General features: G+C 36.8%; 1 protein-coding gene across 1 annotated transcript in view; it reads right to left on the bottom strand.

Moving 5' to 3' along the window:
* Positions 1-11,132: 11,132 nt before the first annotated feature.
* EIF3E (eukaryotic translation initiation factor 3 subunit E) overlaps positions 11,133-23,301 on the bottom strand; it is a 48,953-nt gene continuing 36,784 nt past the window's right edge. Inside the window, exons 11-13 of the mRNA XM_043879813.1 lie at positions 12,775-12,877; positions 12,357-12,491; positions 11,133-11,311 (exon numbers count right to left, since the gene is read on the bottom strand). Coding sequence (XP_043735748.1) covers positions 11,273-11,311; positions 12,357-12,491; positions 12,775-12,877 — 277 coding nt within the window. The 3' untranslated portion in view covers positions 11,133-11,272. The remainder of the gene's footprint in view (positions 11,312-12,356; positions 12,492-12,774; positions 12,878-23,301) is intronic.

Below are 23,301 nucleotides of genomic sequence, written 5' to 3'. Positions count from 1 at the left end.
TGCTGGTCTTCTTGCATCCAATGGCACCTGCTTAGGAAACACTGGCAAAGGTTCAAGGTGCAAGTCTCTGGCTAGGAGTAGAGAAACACTGATTGACTTCTGCACAGACGACCGACAGCTCCATTCTAATTAGCAAACTGAACAGACATAACTAATCAGTGCATGCTTTCTATGCAGACTATTTGTCTTTAAAATAAAGACATACTCCCTAAGTTGAGGAAACCAGAGGGAACCACCTGAATAAACAAATAGGTAGTGGAGGAAATATCTACTAAGTATCTACTACTATGTCTACTGTTTAGGGAGTACAAAGATGAACAAATTATGGTTACCAGGCTTAAAAGGGAATGCAGAGGTTAAGAAAAACAACATATCTACAAATAAATACAATCGAATACTGTTTTACTCCCTCAGAAGAACACCACATTTCAAGCCCTGATCAAGTAAGACTGTCTTTCTGCAATCCATTTGTTTTTTTCCATGCTATTCTGCACATAAGTCATCCTCTGGTCCTCAAACAGCTGCTATCTAACACTGATGCACATGGAAACTTAGAAGTATACTTTTAAGTCATCAGACTTATGCATACACAGACATATACTTCATTTATTTACCTGGAATTGTTCCTAAGCACCCATGCTGCTTCCCAGTTCAAAATGTCAACTTCTCCACTGTCCTCACAATACTTAAAAACAAAATTTTTTAAATCAATCTGGCATTGTTCTCCCAGTCTCATTAGGCTAAATGGAAGTCAGCATGAGAGTCACAGTTTTAGAACCAAAATAGGAGATGCTTAATGTTATTTCTTGCAGATTCTAATAGTCAAACAGTTTATTAAATACAGAAGATGAAAAATTAACAAAACTTAACAGTGTTTGTGCTACCTCTCCAGTAAGTTAACACTTTTCCAGAGGATGGTTTGATCTCCGAGAGAATTAAAATGTGTCGGAGTAAATTATTTGCATGGAAAATACATAAAACAATTTAACAGCAGGCTCCTTCTAAGAGTCTAATTAAAGACTCATTGGAAGTTTTAAACATTTCACTCTAGCCCTGACCTTGTTTACTTCTCTTACTGATGGTCTTTACTGCTCAGTATTTTACCACTGACATCTAAGGCTGAGGCAAATCTGATTTAGGGCTTCCACTGCTCCTGTATTAGCAGTGGTACTAAAACCAAAAGAGTTTACTTTCCAAGTGACCTCTTCAAGAAGCATGAGGATCTCTGAGGATAACTGTATCTCTTCCTTTGTCCACACATCCAACTGGAAAACAAAATATCGGTTAGATATGGGGATCAACAGTAGGCTAACAAACAGAATTCCAAGTTCAGAATATTGTCATTTTGGAAGTCAATAGTTTTATATGTTGTTTAGCTGTGAAGTACAAAGGAAGGAAAATATCTGAGATCATTAGAATATCTGCTTCTATTTTTGCTTCTACCAAGAAAGAGCCAAGACCAAGAGAAAGTTTGAAACTTCTCATAAATTGCAGTATCCTGTAGATTTTAACAAGTTTTCCAGTGACCTTAACCATTAAAAAAATAAAACAAAAAAGGATACTATAACACTTCATCAGTCTATTTTCAAATACAACAGTACCTAACAAACTGTATTACATTTGTGTCTGTGTATCAGACATCAATTGTAAACTCATGGAGAGAAGTGCTGGGGAACTCTTTTGCAAGCTTTTGAAAAGGTATATTTATCAAACTCTCTCCCTCCAAGTCCACAATTTTTCCTCTGTACCATTCTGAACAACATTTATTCATTCATTCAATAGTTTGCGTGTGTTAAGTTGCTTCAGTCATGTCTGACTCTTTGCGACCCTATGGACTGTGGCCCACCAGGCTCCTCTGCCCAAGGGATTCTCAAGGCAAGAATACTGGAGTGGGCTACCATGCCCTCCTCCACGGGCTCTTCCCAACTCAAGAGACTGAACTCACCTCTTTAACGTCTCCTGCATTGGCAGGCAGGTTCTTTACCACTAGCACCACCTACAAAGTCTATTCAATAGTTAATTAAGGGCCTAATACAAGCCAGGCATTAGGAATTTGGCAATGAATAAGACAAATATTATCCATAAACAAATGATAGTCTAGGGCAAATATTAACCAATTAATTATAAAATTATTAATGTAAGTGGGGTTCAGTTCAGTTCAGTTGCTCAGTCATGTCTGACTGTGACTCCATGGACTACACATGCCAGGCTTCCCTGTCCATTACCAATTCCAGAGCTTGCTCAAATTCATGTCCATTGAGTTGGTGATGCCAACCAACCATCTTGCCCTCTGTCATCCCCTTCTCCTCCTGCCTTCAATCTTTCCCAGCATCAGTTCTTTTCTAGTGAGTCAGTTCTTCACATTGGGTGGCCAAAGTATTAAAGTTTCCAATTCAGCATCAGTCCTTCCAATGAATATTCATGATTGATTTCCTTTAGGATTGACTGGTTTAGGATTGATCTTGCAGTTCAAGGGACTCTTAAGAATCTTCTCTAGCACTATAGTTCAAAATCATCAATTCTTCGGCATTCAGCTTTCTTTATGATCAAACACTCATATACATGCATGACTACTGGGAAAACCACAGCTTTGACTAGACAGACCTTTGTGGGCAAAGTAATGACTTCGCTTTTTAATATGCTGTCCATGTTGGTCATAACTTTTTTCCAAGGAGTAAACGTCTTTTAACTTCATGGCTGCAGTCACCATCTGCAGCAATTTTGGAGCCCAAGCCCAAGAAAATAAAGTCTGTCACTGTTTCCATTGTTTCCCCATCTATTTGCCATGAAGTGATAGGACCAGATGTCATGATCTTAATTTTCTGAGTTTTAATACCGCTTTTTCACTTTCCTCTTTCACTTTCATCAAGAGGCTCTTTTGTTCCCCTTTGTTTTCTGCCACAAGGGTGGTGTCAGCTGCATATCTGAGGTTATTCATATTTCTCTCTGCAATCTTGATTCCAGCGTGTGCTTCATCCAGCCCAGCATTTCACATGATGTCCTCTGCATATAAGTTAAATAAACAGGGTGACAATATACTGCCTTGACGTACTCCTTTTCCAATTTGGAACCAGTCTGTCGTTCCATGTCTGGTTCTAACTGTTGTTTCTTGACCTGCACACAGATTTCTCAGGAGGCAAGTAAGGTGGTCTGGTATTCCCATCTCTAAGAATTTTCCAGTTTGTTGTAATCCGCAGAGTCAAAGGCTTTCGCGTAGTCAACGAAGTAGATGTTTTTCTGGAATTCTCTTGTTTTTTCTATGATTCAATGAATGTTGGCAATTTGACCTCTGGTTCTTCTGCCTTTTCTAAATCTAGCTTGAACATCTGGAAGTTCTCAGTTCACGTACGGTTGAAACCCAACTTGGGAGAATTTTGAGCATAAGTAATACAAATGAGATAAAACTGTAATAGAAGAATCTAGCCTAGTCTATGGGTAAAAGAAATTTTCCTTTAGTAAGGAAATGTCAAGTTTTCTTTGCTGAGTTGAGTTCTGGAGAAAAAATAAACTAAAAGAACATGTGTGCTTCTAGAAAGTGGGAGACAGGAGAAAAAATTTATTCCCAGGTAGAGGAAAGAGCATTAGAAACAGTAAAGCACAGGGAGGACTCTTGCTCTTTAAGAAGTTATTTTTCAAATGTGAATTGATACCAATTAGATTATGAATTCCAACAGAACAGAAAAAGAGATCACCATATATAGAAAGGGTGGGTACTGTTTTATAAACTTTTGCATCAAATATGTTTTCATAGTATTAGGTTACAATGTAATGTTTCTCTTATTCTTCAGTAGCCAAAATGGCTGCAAGTTACTGCTCTAAAGGGCAGAGAAGGTCAGTGCGGCTTGAGGCTGGTACACAAGGAGGATGCAGCAAGCAGATATTAGATAATGACAGTCAGGGATTCAGCCTTTAGGCTGACGATGCGGAACCACTGAAGAATTTTAACCAGGGAAGAAAAACAATCAGATTTAAATTCAAAAAGACTACTCCCATATGGAAAACAGCTGGGAATGGTGGGAGGGGAAATGTCAAGAATACTTACACAGAGAGTAATTCAGAAGCTACTGTACTCATCAAACAATGGATGCCAGCATGGGTTAAGAGTAGTGGCAGGGAAGTAGATTCAAAACACAAAATACAAAATAAATGAAAATCATTGAAATAAAAAATTGAATGGATGTTTAATGGCAAATCAGAAACAGCTGAAGAGATCATTAATGAATCAGAAGACAAATCTGAAGAAATTACCCAAAATCTAATGCAGCACAGATGACAGAGGTAAAAAATATGAAAGGTAGGGAGGTTTATCAGGTGTGAGAACTCAAAACCTGAGGAACTGAAAAAAGAGAAATATCCAAAGAGTTACTTCTCTGGGACTAATGCAAGACAAAATCCATTTTCAGAATCAGGAGGCCCAATAAATACTATAAGTAAAATTCACTTATCCACAGTGTTGTAAAACTGAAGAACACCAACGGAAAGGAAATGCTAAATGCAATATGAGGAAAAAAAGTCTAATCACAAAAAAGAATGAACAAGGAAATGGATATTATTGCACAAAATAATGTCTTAATTTATGAAGTTACAATGAAAAGGACAGACTATGGACACAAATAACAAGTGGAGAGAAAGATGACTGCAGTAGCAGCTTTCTTGATATTGTTGGCAGGGAGCAAAGACATTAATCTAAGACACTACAGGTCAAAACTACATGTTAAGGACTTCCTAGTGGTCCAGTGGTTAAGAATACACCTGCAAATGCAGGGGACATGGGTTCTACCCCTGGTCTGGAAGATTCCACATGCCCTGAGGCTGCTAAGCCTGTGCATCACAACTACTGAGCCCACATTCTAGAGCCTGAGCTGCGACTACTAAAGCCGGCATGCCCTAGAGCCCATGCCCCCCAAGAGAAGCCTCTACTCACTGCAACTAAAACAAGCCTGTATGCAGCGACAGCTAAGACCCCACATGGTTATTAAAATTTCTAGGGTGACTGCTATAAAAATAGAATGCTTAGTCACCCAACTAATAGAAGATGAAAGAAAAAATGGAACCATAAGAAGGCAAGAAATGGAGGTGAAAAAAGCCAAAGTGGAACATATAGAAAGTGTTATAGTAAGATGGTAGAAATAAACTCATGTATTATAATCATAAGAGGAAATGGATTTAACATTTCAGTTAACAGACACATGACTGTCAGCCTAGTTTCATAAATTCCAGGTAAGAAGCTGGAAACACCCCCTGTTCATAAAGAGTTGAATGAATTAGTTATCGTATAATCAGACTAGAGAATACTACAAAGCAGTAAAAAAGAAAGGATATAGATGAATTTATCAAATTAACATGGGTAAGTTTCAGTGTTGACAATGAAACCCATAGAATACAAAGCATTTCAATTAAATATACATCAAAAATATGAAGGAAAAAACAGGTCTTTTTGTAATGATATACATAATAAAGAAATAACACAAAGTCATGTTAATGGCTACTTCTTAGGGGCAAAGAGGAGAATACAATTAGTGAGGGGCTCACAAGCTCTTCAAAGTTAATAGAACCACTCAATTTCTTAAGCCAAGTAGTAGGTAGGAGATATTAGTTAATGGGTATAGGTTTTATTTTTCTTTAAACTTGACATGCTAAATACAGTCTTTTGTATATTTCATGTTTTAAAAAACATACACATATTAATGAATATGAAGAAACTTTTAAAAGACACACAAGCAACTAATTAAGTTTCTTTGACATGTTCCCAGTGCCTGTAAAAGCTGCTGACACAAAGAAGTGCCTATTATTGAATGGAAAAAAATAAAGAGCACAAAAATGTTAATTAGTACATCATTTGTGGTCAACAACATCTTACTAGGACAGTTTACTGTTATCAAAACCTAATGTTAACTCCAGAACCAAGTAATTTGTTTTTATACACACTTCAAATATACATTTCATCAATAAATACATTTTGGTAATGTGCAAATATGACCATTAGTTATATACAGTTTTTTTCTGATTGATACTGGTAATCCATAGTGACATCATCTTTCAAATTCAGAGGGCAGTAGTATTAGAAAAGTCAAGTAGTAAAATATGAATATTAACTTTAGGCAAAGGCAAACTGGAAATGGTCAAACAGGAGATGACGAGAGTGAACATCAATATTCTAGGAGTCAGCGAACTAAGATGAACTGGAATGGGTGAATTTAACTCAGATGACCATTTTATCTACTACTGTGGGCAGGAATCCCTTAGAAGAAATGGAGTAGCCATCACAGTCAACAAAAGAGTCCGAAATGCAGTACTTGGATGCAATCTCAAAAAAGACAGAATAATCTCTGTTCGTTTCCAAGGCGAGCCATTCAATATCACGGTAATCCAACTCTATGCCCTGACCAGTAAACGCTGAAGAAGCTGAACAGTTCTATGAAGACCTACAAGACCTTCTGGAACTAACAGCCAAAAAAGATGTCCTTTTCATTATAGGGGACTGGAATGCAAAAGTAGGAAGTCAAGAAACACCTGGAGTAACAGGCAAATTTGGCCCTGTAGTACAGAATGAAGCAAGGCAAAGGCTAGTAGAGTGCCGCTAAGAGAATGCACTGGTCATAGCAAACACCCTTTTCCAACAACACAAGAGAGGACTGTACACAGGGACATCACCAAATGGTCGACACCAAAATCAGATTGATTATATTCTTTGCAGACAAAGATGGAGAAGCTCTATACAGTCAGCAAAAACAAGACCAGGAGCTGACTGTGGCTCAGATCATGAACTCCTTATTGCCAAATTCAGACTGAAATTGAAGAAAGTGGACAAAACCACTAGACCACTCAGGTATGACCTAAATCAAACCCCTTATGACTACACAGTGGAAGTGAGAAATAGATTTAAGGGACTAGATCTCATAGACAGAGTGCCTGATGAACCATGGACGGAGGTTCGTGACATTGTACAGGAGACAGGAATCAAGACAATCCCCAAGAAAAAGAAATGCAAAAAGGCAAAATGGCTGTCTGAGGAGGCCTTACAAATAGCTGTGAAAAGAAGGGAAGTGAAAAGCAAAGGAGAAAAGGAAAGATATACCCATTTGAATTCAGAGTTCCAAAGAATTGCAAGGAGAGATAAGAAAGCCTTCCTCAGCAATGAATGCAAAGAAACAGAGGAAAACAATAGAATGGGAAAGACTAGAGATCTCTTCAAGAAAATTAGAGATACCAAGGGAACATTTCATGCAAAGATGAGCACAATAAAGGACAGAAATAGTATGGACCTAACAGAAGCAGAAGATATTAAGAGGTGGCAAGAATACACAGAAGAACTGTACGAAAAAAGACCTCATGACCCAGATAATCACGATGGTGTGATCACTCACCTAGGGCCAGACATCCTGGAACGTGAAGTCAAGTGGGCCTTAAGAAGCATCACTATGAACAAAGCTAGTGGAGGTGACAGAATTCCAGTTGAGCTATTTCAAATCCTAAAGATGATGCTGTGAAAGTGCTGCACTCAATATGCCAGCAAATTTGGAAAACTCAGCGGTGGCCACAAGACTGGAAAAGGTGTTTTCATTCCAATCCCAAAGAAAGGCAATGCCAAAGAATGCTGAAACTACCGCACAATTGCACTCATCTCACATGCTAGTAAAATGATGCTTAAAATTCTCCAAGCCAGGCTTCAGCAATACATGGACAGTGAACTTCCAGATGTTCAAGCTGGGTTTAGAAAAGGGAGAACCACCAGAGGTCAAATTGCCAACATCTGCTGAATCATCAAAAAAGTGAGAGTTCCAGAAAAACATCTACTTCTGCTTTATTGACTATGCCAAAACCTTTGACTGTTTGGATCACAATAAACTGGAAAATTCTGAAAGAGATGGGAATACCAGACCACCTGACCGACCTCTTGAGAAACCTGTAAGCAGATCAGGAAGCAACAGTCAGAACTGGACATGGAACAACAGACTGGTTCCAAATAGGAAAAGGAGTTTTCAAGGTTGTATATTGTCACCCTGCTTATTTAACTTATATGCAGAGTACATCATGAGACATGCTGGGCTGTAAGAAGCACAAGCTAGAATCAAGATTGCTGGGAGAAATATCAATAACCTCAGATATGTAGATGACACCACCCTTATGGCAGAAAGTGAAGAACTGAAGAGCCTCTTGAAAGTCAAAGAGGAGAGTGAAAAAGTTGGCTTAAAGCTCCATATTCAGAAAACTAAGATCATGGCATCCAGTCCCATTACTTCCTGGCAATAGATGGGTGAACAGTGGAAACAGCGGCTGACTTTATTTTTCTGGGCTCCAAAATCACTGCAGATGGTGACTGCAGCCATGAAATTAAAAGACACTTACTCCTTGGAAGGAAAGTTATGACCAACCTAAACAGCATATTAAAAAGCAGAGACGTTGCTTTGCCAACAAAGGTCTGTCTAGTCAAGGCTATGGTTTTTCCAGTGATCATGTATGGATGTGAGAGTTGGACTATAAAGAAAGCTGACTGCTGAAAAATTGATGCTTTTGAACTGTGGTGTTGGTGAAGACTCTTGAGAGTCCCTTGGACTGCAAGGAGATGCAACCAGTCCATCCTAAAGGAGATCAGTCCTGGGTGTTCATTGGAGGGACTGATATTGACGCTGAAACTCCAATACTTTGGCCACCTGAAGTGAAGAGCTGACTCATTTGAAAAGACCCTGATGCTGGCAAAGATTGAGGGCAGGAGGAGAAGGGGACGACAGCAAATGAGATGGTTGGATGGCATCACTGACTCAATGGACATGGGTTTGGGTGGACTCCGGGAGTTGGTGATGGACAGGAGTCCTGGTGTGCTGTGGTTCATGGGGTTGCAAAGAGTCGGACATGACTCAGTGACTGAACTGAATTGAACTGAACTTTATATAGTGTATAATCTTGAAAGAACATTTAAATAGAAAAAAAATCAGAGATAGTCATTAAACTTTTATATGTTCCAGTAGGTCCTTTTGTGAACCAAACAGTATCAAATGATTATATTGGTTAAAAAATACACCCTCTGCTCTCATTTGAAGATAATGAGATGGTTCTGTGAATCAAGATCCTCATTTACAACCTACTAAACATATATCCTCTAACTCTATGTAAACTTAGTCTGAAAGGATTTATAAAGCAATAATGATGTAAGGAGAGATAGTGTGATATAACTGAAAAAATCTATTTTCAACTTCATGCTTTAACGTTTACTAGGTATGACCTTGAGTAAACCATCTGTGTATGTTTCCTCCTCAACAATATATAAATGTTAACACCAAATTTTCAGTGCTTCCAGGCACAAGTGAGGCTGTCAAATGTTGGATTTGTTTTTCTTTCCTTAAGGTTATTTAGATATATAGGTGTTAAAAATGCATGACACATTCTCTTTCCTCCCTATAGGTTTTACTGGTCCACTATGACAAATGAAGTAACTGTCAGACTTGCTTTTAATTGCTAGTGATATAATCACCTAGAAATCTTTGCTATTAACACCTTGGTTGAACAATTGACTTAAAAAGTGAGTATTAATGACGTCTTTCACAACATTTTGCCCTCGGGTCACTGGTGAAGATGGAAACACAGGCATCTTAACACCCTTCCCATTTCAATATAGCCTGAGCAATACATGCAATTTTATATAACTATTGCTCCATTTATTACAGACCAGTACTTCTGACCCAAGGAATTAGCTCCTACACGAGGCAATGAGGAGGGTCTGCTTCTATCTAGTTACTGACATGCCACCTTTTGTTACTTTCTCTATGAACCTTGATCATTTTGTACTATAAGTGGTCCTCTAAACTTGGCATTCTCACAACACTGGTTATAGATGAGTCAAAAATTAGCATTTAACTTACCCTCTTTGGGAATCCTCCCCTCTAGTTTCAGCACCTTTGCATTATAGTTTAGAAGAACCAATTACATAAACCAGAGATGTGAAATCACAACACAAGCACCAGATCTGACCTGTGTTCTCCAAACTTAACTGTATGTTAATGGCGGCCTGATCAGGTGTCAAATAAAAGAAAAATATGCATGTATCTTTATCTTTGTACTGAGAGCAGTTAACAGATATTTCTGTTATGTGACTGGGTTTTAGTTCAAGAGTAGAAAATCAAACCATTTCTAGGTAAAGGAAACTGTATATACTTCTTGAATACTTTACATTTAACTCTGTGTGTATGTGTACACAGACACATTCACATCATAGTCAATAAGGTATTTATAAAATTCAGCTTACACTCCTATTTAAGTCTCTGTAGTAACCCAGTGAGTGACTAAGGAGCCACTTTAACTAAGACATTAAGAAGTAGTAGCCTTATTTGTTAATAGCCCCAACTGGAGACAATCAAACTATTCTAAAAGAGGTACAGGTCAAACAATGTGGTACATTAATATCATGGAATACAACTTAGAAATAAAAAGAAACAAACTACAGACATACATGATAACTTGGACAGATCTCAAGGGGATTATGAGTAGAAAAAGCTAACCTCAAAAAAAGTCATATACTGTTGCTATAACATTCTCATAATGACAAGATTATAGCTTCACTGTGGCTCAGATGGTAAAGAATCTGCCTTTAATATGAGAGATGTGGGTTCCAACCCTGGGTCAGGAAAATCCCCTGGAGAAGGGGATGGCTATCCATTCCAGTATTCTTTCCTGGAGAATTCCATGGACAGAGGAGCCTGGCAGGCTACAGTCCATGGGGTCACAAAGAGTCGGACACTACTGAGCAACTAACACTTTCATATAACAAAATTATAGATAAAGAATACAGATTAGTGGTTGTCAGGGGTTAGAGCTGGTTGGAATAGGCATGACTCCAGAGAGGTAGCATGAGACCTTCCTGATGATGATGAAAGCTCTGTATCTTGACTGTAGAGATGGTAACACAAAAAGTGATAAAATGGCACAGAGTTATTCATACCACTGTACCAATGTCAATACCCTAGTTTTGATATTGGATTATAGTAACATACAAGGAAAAAATTGGGAAAAACTATATTTAGGTTGCATAAGACTTCTCGCTGCTATTTTTGCAACTTATTGGAAAACTATTGAGATAATTATTCCAAAATGAAAGGTTAAAAAAAAACAATCACACACTTATATACACAAAGAAATAAAATGAAATGGTCAATTTTATTCAAATTCTCCAAAATTTATACTAAATACGCTGTTTCTAAAAGGTTTCACCTTTATATAATGGTTTTATTATTTCACCTTTCCTTTAAAGGTTTTTCAATTTTCCTGTACAAGTTCTTCAATAGAAGCCAGAGTCCTGAGCTGCCCAGTTAGGAGCCTAAAATACACAAAGAGAAATCGACAGGGTGAAAAGAAATAATTTCTGAAAAGCCAACTTCGAAAAAAAGTGACACTAGCATTTTTTTAGCCATACTTCTCCCAATCTATTCTCTACGACTTTAACAACTTCTGCAATTACTAAATGTGAGGTGTTTCAGAACAACGCAACAAAATACCATCTGATATAGTTTCTGACCAATTATAAGGTATAACAATGACAGTATCACCAATATTATAACCCAAATCAATACAACTTGACCCTTAAGCATACAGAAATAACAACTACACAATAGTTATTTTTCAGGCTCAGTTAATTCTACACTTGGATGGAATAGGCAAGGACAATAATGTTTAAAACTGAAGGACTATGCTAAGGACACAAATCTATTACTAAAACTTCAATCAGATGAGATCCTTGAATGCAGCTGTTTTCTAAAAACTTTCTACCCTCTAGCTATAAGTAATCATAATGCCTGAAAAGTATTAGAGGTAGTTTGGAATCCCAAAATTTCACAGCTATTCAAATTCCTTTAATATCTAATATGCAGGATTTTTACCAAAAGTGGAAATCTATTTTTCTGACACTTATATATGAGTATCAAATAAAGTCAAATTTTGTAAAATCAACACTAACAAATAATATCAACATTTTTGCAGAAGCAGTTCTTTAGATTTAAAAGGAACACAAATTTCAAGCACTTGAGACAGAGATAACACATGTAACTTATCATCTGCCAGTATCAAAATGATGTGTTGAAAACTCTAAGGAAATGAGATAATGAAGGCACACAGGAAGGGTAAAAGGAAAAAAAAAACCCAACTGTAATAAACTAGGAACACATAATTTAATTTTTTGTTTCCTAACTAATGCATAAAACATCTAAGAAAAATCTTTTCAGTTTAGTGATTCTTAAATAAAATTACCCCCAAATACAAAATCAGATACAACCAAAATTAATCTGTTCTCAAATGATGCCCATGTAACAATTATATTAAATTACTTACTGCCAAATTCAAGACAACAAAAGATGTGTGGTTCTTACCTCTGACCTACTATTCTGATTAAGTTTCTTCTCAATATTCATGGCCAACATCTGGCTTCTAAATGAAAGGCTTTTGGTCTTTTCAATCACTTGCTGATAGGGTGAGACTGCATTGTTACCCATAACCACATGACCCTAAAATGAGACATAAAAATTGGTCCTATAACGTTAAAAACCGAGTTTCTCAAGTCGTAAGTATGACATCACAACCTACATGTATGTTGCAAATATTTTTATGCACAGTACAGATGACAATATGCATCCAACAACAACAAAAAAGGAGACTGCTGCTGCCTTCAAAAAAAACTATTATACATTAAAACAAAAATTCTAGAATAAATGTCCTAACTACAACTTCCCCCCAAAGTATAATATAATCAGTAACTGATATCTAGTACATAGCACAGATAACACTCACTAATTTAGAATCAATCTTGGCATCCAGCCTTGCATTTCTAATTAAATTTACAATCCACCTTTCAGCTTCTTCTGGAGTCATGTTCAGTTTATCTGCCAACATGCTAATGAAAAAGAAAAAAGAAATAAAATGACATTAACTGAGTTAAAAACTTAGCTTTATATACACAGTCTTTGATCTATACTCTATATGGAAACTTAAGTATTTATGGGTCATCTTCTCTTAAGTATTATGACTCTTAAAACTGCACTGTTCATGTTTGTGCTATTTTCTTAAGCTGTTCACAATCTAGCTCATTTCACCTAACAGATTTAAGGTTCTTGAAGGGAGGGCCCCATATTCTGTATTTACACAAATCCTTCTAGCTTCCATAAAAGTATCTTACTTAGTAGTGCTCCACTACTAATGATCTAAGGGAGAAAAATGTTGTATGATGTATGATGATTATAGACATGAAACCTATTGCAAGGAGCATTAGTTATTAAGAACAATAAAATGCAGCACACAACTAAAATTCAGGGCTGCTGAACTTCATTTTCTTCTGCACAGTCTTGTGTCTGCACTGACACTGCACTTGCACTGTCTGCACCCTTGAACTGTACACTATAGATACCTAAATGGCCACTGAGTTTAAGGAAAAAGAGACATACATACACAGAGAAAACATGAATGGAGGAGAGAGGGGGAGAAGGAGAAAGATGACAGATACCAAGACCCTGATTTAAAGTCTTTGATGTCATCAACCAATTTGCATTTTCTAATCAATGATCAGAGGCCTCTTGAAAAAGAGGCCACTGCAGGGCTTAATTTACCAGGATTAACACAAACACAAGCCTTTGTAGCAGGTAAGTCAGTCAGTCAAATGATGAAAGAGTATCTATGTACACATGTATAATATTTAAAAGGACAGTATACATATATGCATATATAGATGTTTAGACACAAATATTAACTCTTTCACTTGTCTTCAATGAAGATGTTATACACTTGCCAGATCTTCTAATATGGTCACTACTTTAATGAAAAAACTAGAATATCAAAATTCTTAATCTGATAGCACTCCCAATTTTAAAGTATAAATTTTTAATACACTGGAAATCATATAGCTATCTAATTGCAGAGGTCTTAATCCAAAAGTAATCTATCAAGTTAACAAAAATACCTTTATGGGAATAATATAATCTGTGCTATCTCTATTTCATGTTTACTGACAAAGAGAAGAATTTCATTCCAAATGTAAAAAGTTAGGCTATCATTAAAGTTATTGCTACATCAATGAAGATAATCATTTAAAATTTATCCCTAAAATAAGCCTGAAGTTAAGAAACATCATGATGATGAGTATGAGCCAACTCAACCATAAAACTCCTTGGATTTACATGTGAAGTTCTATGATCAATTTTGCCTTAAGTACACATTCTCAGCAAACAAAGAACATCAGTTCATGACTACTACTTCAATTTCATGATCAGGTTTCATTTTATTCTCTTTATCATTGTTCTCTAAGCAAACACTATTTTATTTATGTTACTAGAAAGAGGGAAGTGTGTCATTTTATTGAAACAACCAGGCACTTTTTTGACTAGGAAAAATTCCTGCAGCTGCTGTTTCCTATGGCTTCTCAATAAACTCCGTGTTTTTCCTACTGGTACTTGACTTACTTTAGAAATGTGTACGTTTCATTTTCTTCTGCACTGCTAAAGTAAGCAATTGCCTAATACTTTTAGCTGAAGCTGCTACTCTAAAGGTAAAAAACATATTTTCCAAAACATTATTTTATCAACTCCTGTAACAATTTCTCTTTTGTATGTCTCCTCCATTCCCCCAAAATACAACTCTTTAAAGTGAAGCCAAGACCATTTTACTCTAAAATGCACAAATGAAACAATCTGTACTAAATATATTAAAACTCCAATCTTCAAGATCTCCATATACCGCTTTTAAAAAACAGATATGTTGTTCCTAGTAGCTACTAACTGGGTATGGTCAGTTTTTAAAAGATTTTTAAAACTATAAATAAAAGCTCTTTATGGAGGGTGTTTACATAATTAAAATTATAATGAAACATTCAGGATTACTTTATTGGATACTATAAAGTGACTAAGACCTCAAGCAGAGTAACCAAGGCCTTGTAGTTGCATAATGTCTGCTGTGCTTAATCACTCAGTTGTGGCTGATTCTTTGTGACTCCATGGACTGTAGCCCTCCAGGAGTGGGTAGCCATTCCCTTCTCAAGCAGATCTTCCCAATCCAAGGACCAAACCCAGGTCTCCTGCATTGCAGGCAGATTCTTTACCATCTGAGCCATTGAGAAGTCCTATCAATTATCTCTTTAACCACTGACTCTAATCGAAGTTCCCTACCAAACTCCTTTCATCTTGAAAGACTCTCCTCTCCACCAACCACACTAAACCTCACTGTTCATTAATTATGACATGTTTTAAACCACTTCAGGGCCTTTGCAAATGTTGTGCCTTTTCTTTCAAAGGCTAATACACCTTTTTCTTCACTTAGCAATGTGTTACATGGGTATCAGAGAAAACAGTACCCTCACTGGCCTTCCAAGACACCTCTCTCAACCATTATATATCTGTTTAATGTTTTCACAATTCTCTGTTTTTTGCAGAGCATTCATAGTCTCTGGTAGTTTAGATGGTAAAGAATCCATGTGCAACTCAGGAGACCTAGGTTCAATCCCTGGGTTGGGAAGATCCCTTGGAGAAGGGAATGGCTACACACTCCAGTATTCTTGCCTGGAGAATCCCATGGTCAGAGGAGCCTGGAAGGTTACAGTCCATGTGGTCGCAAAGAGTTGGACACAACTGAGCAGCTAACACTTTCACTTTCATAGAAAGTGCGAACTGAGTTGTGTAACTGAGTATCTGCTTTCATGACAGACTGTCCATGTAACCCAAGAGCATGCACCACAGCTCCCCTGTTCACGTCTATATATCCAGCGATTAGCACAATGCCCAGTAGAGAGGAGGCAATTAATAAAAACTTACTGTCTGATTCCTACCCTAGTTACTACTCCAGCACAGGCTTTGTGACTGTTTCATAATATTCTAACTAATCTGCCTATTGAGTCTCACCTTATTATTTTACATAGTTGCCAGCTTAGTCTTAAAGCCCAACTACCAGCTTATTCCTAAATTCCTTTGAAAAATATGAGCCCTTCTACCAAAACAATAAAATTCAAACTTCCAAGTTTCATGGTTCTCTACAATTTAGCTACAATCGAACTTTTCAGCCTTCTTCCTCATGAATAACATAGCCCATCCAAACCAAACCAATTATTTTTCTTTCCTGTCCCTTATTCAACAAAATATGAATTTTGTTAGATGCCTGTGACAACATACAATCTGTCTTCCACTTTTATAAAAGTTTAAAGCTGGGGTTGGGGAGTAGGGGACAAGCACCTAATCCTCCAAATATATAAACTATTTCAAGTGTAAGAAGGAAAAAGAGGAAGAAGCTATGTGAGTATAAAAGGGTTTAACCAGTTCCAGTCTGGAGGTTTGGGGATAGTTTATGTATGGAAATATTTAAGGTCAAGTTATAAAACAAAAGAAGACAATTTTATTCTGTATAATTCTACTTAGAATTTCCTATTCCTCTTCTTTCTTTACATACATATTCTAAGTCTTGTACTCCTTCATGGCTGGAGCAATCTGACAACATGCATCAAGACCCACAAACGTGTGCCTGCTCTGACTCATAATCCCACTTTGAGGATTTACTATTTTGCAATGTGCTTGTTGATCCTTTACTTATTAAATCAAGTCAAAGAAAAGTCTGAAATAAGTTCTGAGAAGTATTAGTAAATTACTGACACCCTCTCAGGTTATCTGGGCTTCCCTGGTGGGTCAGATGGTAAAGCGTCTGCCTGCAAGGCTGGGGACCTGGGTTCGATCCCTCGGTCAGGAAGATCACCTGGAGAAGGAAATGGCAACCCACTCCAGTATTCTTGCCTGGAAAAGCCCATGGATGGAGGAGCCTGGTGGGCTACAGTCCATGGGGTCGTGAAGAGTCAGACATGACTGAGCGACTTGAGTTCACTTCACATCTCAGGTTATCTAGGCTACCAAACATTTTAAGAATAAGAGAATGTGGCAATAATCCAGTTTAAGTAACAGGAAAATACACACAGTAAAAGAAATTAAAATAACAGAGAGAAGTTCTCTAAGTCCACAGTTCTCTTACATTTTGCTGATTTTATGGAAAAAAAAAAGTAAAGATTTAAAAATAAAAAATAAGTATCTTATTAAAGCTTGAAGACACAAAATCTTGCCTTTAGCTATCCTACATTGTGCTTATTTTATGTTATTTAAAATAATTCAGTTTATCAATTAAAAGACAAAATATATCAAAAGGCAGAATTTCTTGGAAAAAAATCCTAATCAATCTAAGTTTCAACTCAAAAATAACTTCCAGATTATTCAGGTAACATTAAAATCTCAACCTTGTCTGCAGGTAGCTTAAAGAAGACATTTTAGGTTTAAAAACTTATATTAAGACATGACACAATTTAAAACTCTGAGAAGAGAACATAGGCAAAATATTTCCTAACATAAACCATACTGTTTTCTTAGGTCAGTCTCCCAAGGCAATAAAAATTAAAGTAAACAAATGGAATGTAATCAAACACAACCTTTTGCATAGTAAAATAAACAAAAAGCCAACCTACTATGAGAAAATACTTGCATACGATGTGACCGACAAAGACTTAATTTCCAAAATATACAAACAGCTCACATAACTAAATAACAACAACAAAAATACCTAATCAAAAAAAGGGGCAGAAAACCTAAACAGACATTTCTCCGAACACATACAGATAGCTAATAACTGCTAATCATTAGGGAAATGCAAGTCAAAATCACAATGACCACCAGTCAGGATGGCCACCATTAAAAGTCTACAAACAAATAATGGAGATGGTGTGGAGAATAGGAACCCTCCTACACTGTTGATGGGAATGTAAATTGGTGCAACCACTGTAGAAAACAGTATGGAAATTGCTTAAAAAACTAGAGTTGCCATATGACCCAGCAATCCCACTCCTGGAGATATAGCCAGACAAAACCATAATTCAAAAAGATACATACACCCCTATGTTCATAGCAGCACTATTCACAATAGCCAAGACATGGGAACAATCTAAATGCCCAATGATAGATGAATAAAGATGTGGTATATATACACAATAGAATACTACTCAGCCATAAAGCAGACTGTGAAATAATGCCATCTGCTGCAACATGGATGGACCTAGAGATATACTAAGTGAATTAAGTCAGAAAGAGAAACACAAATCCATATGATATAACTTATATATGGAATCTAAAATATGACACAAATGAATTTATCTATGAAACAGACTCAAGGACAAAGAGAACAGACTTGCAGTTGCCAAAGAGGAGGAGGACTGGGGGAGGGATGGATTGGGAATATGGGATTAGCAGATGCAAACTATTAAATAGAGAATGGATAATCAACAAGGTCCTATAAAAAAAAAAAAGCACAGGGAACTATATTCAATATCCCATAATAACCCATAAAGGAAAGGAATATGAAAAGGAATATATATATATATTTGTTGAATGTTACAATTATATATATATATATATAGATGAATCACTTTGCTGTACAGAAATTAACACATTATAAATCAACTATATTTCAATAAAATAATACTGGAGTGGGTTGCCATTCCCTTCTCCAGGGGATCTTACCCACCCAGGAACTGAACCCTGGTCTCCTGCATTGGAGATGGATTCTTTACCGACTGAGCTATCAGGGAAGCCCATATAGAAATGAATCACTTTGCTGTACGGCAGAAATTAACACATTATAAATCAATTATACTTCAATAAAATAAAGATACATTAAATATTTTGTGTAAATCCCTTATTCACACCTTTTAGTTGAAAAGCTCTCCTGCTCAAGTGACACAAGATACTCAACGTGTTTTCTTTTAATGTGGATCATGTTTTAAAGTCTTGAATTTGTTACAATATTGCTTCCTCCTTTATGTTTTGGTTTTTTGGCCCCAAGGGATGTCCAATTTTAGCTCCCCAACTAGGGATCAAACCACTGGACTGCCAGGGAAGTCCTTGAATATGTTAGGTAATACATAAAACCCCAAATGCATGCTTAGTCATTCAGTCATGTCCAACTCTTTGCAACTCCATGGACTGTAGCCCACCAGGCTCCTCTGTCCATGGAATTCTCCAGGCAAGAATACTGGAGTGGGTTGCCATGCCCTCCTCCAGGAGACCTTCCCAATACAGGGATCGAACCCAGGTCTCTCACACTGCAGGTGAATTCTTTACCATCTAAGCCACCAGGGAAGCCCAAAGCCCCAAACAGCCTTTCCCAAATCTTCAGAAAAAAGAACAAAGCTGGAGGCTTCACATTCCTTGATTTCAAACTATATCACAAAGCTATAGTAATCAAAACAGTATGCTACTGGCATAAAAAGACATATAGATCAATGGAACAGAATAGAGAGCTCGAACTGAAGCATATATGGTAAATTAATTCATGACAAAGGAGGCAAGAATATACAATGGAAAAAGAACAGTCTCTTTCCAACAAATGGTGCTGGGAAAACTGGACAATTACATGCAAACAAATGAAACTGGACCAGTCCTCACCCCATATTCAAAAATTAACTCAGAATGAATTAAAGACTTGAACATTAAGACTTGGAACTATAAAACTCCTTTTAGACACACACACACACACAAGCAGTAAGTTCTTGACATCCATCATTGTGAGGAGTTTTTACATCTGATACCAAAATAAACTCAAACACAAAGGTAACAAAAGCAAAAATAAACATCAAACTAAAAATAAAAAGACCATGCACAGCAAAGGAAACTATCAACAAGATGAAAAGGTAACCTATCAAGTGGGAGAAAATATTGCAAACCACATATATAAGGGGTTAATACCCAAAATATAGAAAGAACACATATTAATAGTATCAAAAAAAGAAAAAAGAAAAACCAATTTGATTGAAAAATGGGCAGAGGACCTGAATATTTTTCCAAGGAAGACATACAGAGGGCTAAAGAGGTACATGAAAACATGCTTGACATCACTAATCATCAGAGAAACACAAATCAAAACAATGAGATACCATCTCATACTTGTTAGAACGGTTATCATTAAAAAGGTAAGAAATTAAGTATTAGCAAGAATGTGGAGAAAGGGAAACTCTTGATGCAATGCTGGTAGTCAAATAAATTGGTACAATCACTATGGAAGACACTAAATGGATTCTTCAAACAATTAAAAATAGAACCCAGCTAAAAATAGAACCCAGTATGACCCAGCTATTTCACTTAAATTTATCTGAAGGAAATGAAAATTCTAACTTGAAAAGATATAGGTAAACTCATGTTCACTGCAGCATTACTTATAATACCAAGCAACCTAAGCAGCCATCAATGGATGAATGAATAAAGACAATGTGATTACACACACAGTTATTTAACCATTAAAAAATTAAATTGTACTATTTGCATGTTGAGGGCAGCATGCCAAGTGAATTAAGCCAGACCCCCCCCCCCAAAAAAAACACAAATACCATATGATCTCACTTATATGCGGACACTAAAACAAAACAAAAAATGCTCATAGATACAAAGAAGAGATGGAGGTGGATGGGACTGGATGAAGGGTCAAAAGGTACAAACTTCCAGTTATAAAATCAATAAGCCATGGAATATAATCTATAGCATGGGGACTACAGTTAACAGTAAATCTCATCACAAGAGAAAAAAATTGCAACTGTGTGTCAATGAACGTCAACTACACCTATTAAGGTGATCATTTCACAATATCCACAAATATCAAATCATTATGTCATACACCTAAAACTAATGTTCTGCTATATGTTAACTATATCTCAATTTTAAGAAAACTAGACAACAGAAAGTATCATTAATATCCTTAGTAAAATTAAAAACTGTGGAACTGCATTCATAAAATAAGAACAGAATGCTATAAAAAATATTCAGAAAAAGAACAGTGACAGAGGTCTTTTGGAAACTGAAAAATAACATCAGAGACTATTTTTAATCCACAGAAGATTACTCTGGAAAAATCTCCCAGAGTGTAGAAAACAAAGATAATGTGATGGAAAATAGAGAAATGATAAGAAAATTGGAAGTCTGATCCAGGAGGTCTAATACCTGAATAACAGAAGTTCCAGAAAGAATAAACAATGAACATAAAGAAGAAACTTAAATAACTCTAATTCAAGAAACATTCCCAGACCTGGAGGCCATGAGCTTCTAAATTTAAAGAGTCCAATATGAAGAGCTGATCTCCTTAAAAAGAAATAAAACCAGTCAATCCTAAAGGAAGTCAACCTGAATATTCACTGGAAGGACTGATGCTGAAGCTCCAACACTTTGTCCACCTGATGCCAAGAGCCAACTCATTAGAAAAGACCCTGATGCTGGGAAAGATGAAGGCAAAAGGTGAAGAGGGTGGCAGGCGATAAGATGGTTAGAAAGCATCACTGACTCAATGGACATGAACTTGAGTAAACTCCAGGAGATAGTGGAAGACAGGGAAGTCTGGCATACTACAGTCTATAGGATTGCAAAGAGTCGGACTAACTTAGCGACCAACAGCAACAATAAATATGAAAAATTAAAACAGACCTATAGAAAGGCATATCACTGTAAAATTTCAGACAACGGGCACCAAAAACCCTCCCCCCTCCCCACTGCTAGAGAGGAAAACAAAACTCCTGCATGAAAGACGCTGCTGCTGCTGCTAAGTCACTTCAGTCGAGTCCAACTCTGTGTGACCCCACAGATGGCAGCCCACCAGGCTCCCCCGTCCCTGGGATTCTCCAGGCAAGAACACTGGAGTGGGTTGCCATTTCCTTCTCCAATGCATGAAAGTGCAAAGTGAAAGCGAAGTCGCTCAGTTGTGTCCAACTCTTAGCGACCCCATGGACTGCAGCCTACCAGGCTCCTCCGTCCATGGGATTTTCAAGGCAAAGAGTACTGGAGTGGGTTGTCACTGCCTTCTCTGGTATAAAAAATGAGGAATTAAAAAATAAAAAAGTCTTTTGACTTCTACAAAAAAATTCTGGAGTAGTTTTCAAATGAGAGTACCATGCCTAGCAATACCACTACTCAAGTATGAAAGTAAAACACAGAATTTCAGATGTGAAAAAAGTTTACCTTCAAAGTACCCTACCTTCTAAAGCCACTAAAGAATATGCTTTGCCAAGTAAGATAATAAAGGAAGGCATAATATTATGCCCAAGTCCAGATTTTTTTTGAGGAAGATAAAACTGATAGAATAATCGATTTTGAAAAGAGATTTATAAACTGGCAAAGAGTCTGAAGCAGAATTAATGAAAAAGTCATTAAGGAAAACAACAAAGCAAATGGTGGGAAAGTGGCAATTATCAATTCCAGAGAAAACAAAATACTGAATACTAGATAAACATACTACAAATCTACCTTATTTGAAACAAGGTGCTAAATTAACTCAGCACTTATTTGATGTTAAGTTCAGACACTAACACACAATTAATAAAAGATTAAAGAGTTGAGAAAAAGTCCCATAAACAAGTAATAATCTCAAATACAATAGGGATGGCATTTCAAATAAGTGGGAAAAAACAGCTTTTCAATAAGTCATGTTGGCTATTTTGGGGACAGGGAGAGGAGCTACTTTCTGTTTCCAAATAAGTCCTTGATGGATTCAAACAGAAGAAATAAAGTCACAGAGGTCCTAGAAGAAAATAGGTGAATCGCATATAAACCTATTATGAGAAAGAACTTTTAAATAAAATACAAAGTCAGTACCATAAAGGAAAAGCTTAGTAATAACTGACTAAATAAATATGCAAATCATTCCTTTGGCATGTGTGTGCATGCTCAGACACGTCCAACTCTCTGTGACACCATGGACTAGCCCAGTAGGCTCCTCTGTCCATGGAATTTTTCAAGCAAGAATGTTGGGAGTGGGTTGCTATCTCCTACTTCAGGTGATCTTCCTGACTGAGAGATCTTCCTGACCCTGTGTCTCCTGCATTGGCAAGCAAATTCTTTAATACTTTGCCACCTGGGAAGCCTTCATTCCTTTGGGGCAGAGGGGAAAAAAACAGAATTCTAAGTGCTATTTTAAGGCATTAAAAAAAATTATTTTATCCTCTATTCAATTTCATTAGTAAAACATATCCATAACTCTGAGCACAAAATCAGATACTTTTCTTCTTTCTGGGAAGGCATTAAGATCAGTCATCCCACCTAAGAACATAAGGTATATAAATCTAATCTAGAGAACAAATTAGGCTTTCATCAACTCTAGGCTGATTGTCTACCAGGTTTTCAATGACTAATCTTTTTGACAGTCTCCTTTTTCTGAACCCTTCCATAGCCCTTACCCTGATGTATTTTAACCAATAAAGATTTGGGGTCCAGAATTTCAGAAGCTTATCAATTACCTGTTTAATCTGGCTTTCCAAATTTTAGTTGATAAGCAATT

The sequence above is a fragment of the Cervus elaphus genome, chromosome 21 (assembly GCF_910594005.1).
Source record: "Cervus elaphus chromosome 21, mCerEla1.1, whole genome shotgun sequence".
Taxonomy (NCBI): Eukaryota; Metazoa; Chordata; class Mammalia; order Artiodactyla; family Cervidae; genus Cervus; species Cervus elaphus.
This window is presented reverse-complemented; position numbering and strand designations above follow the sequence as displayed.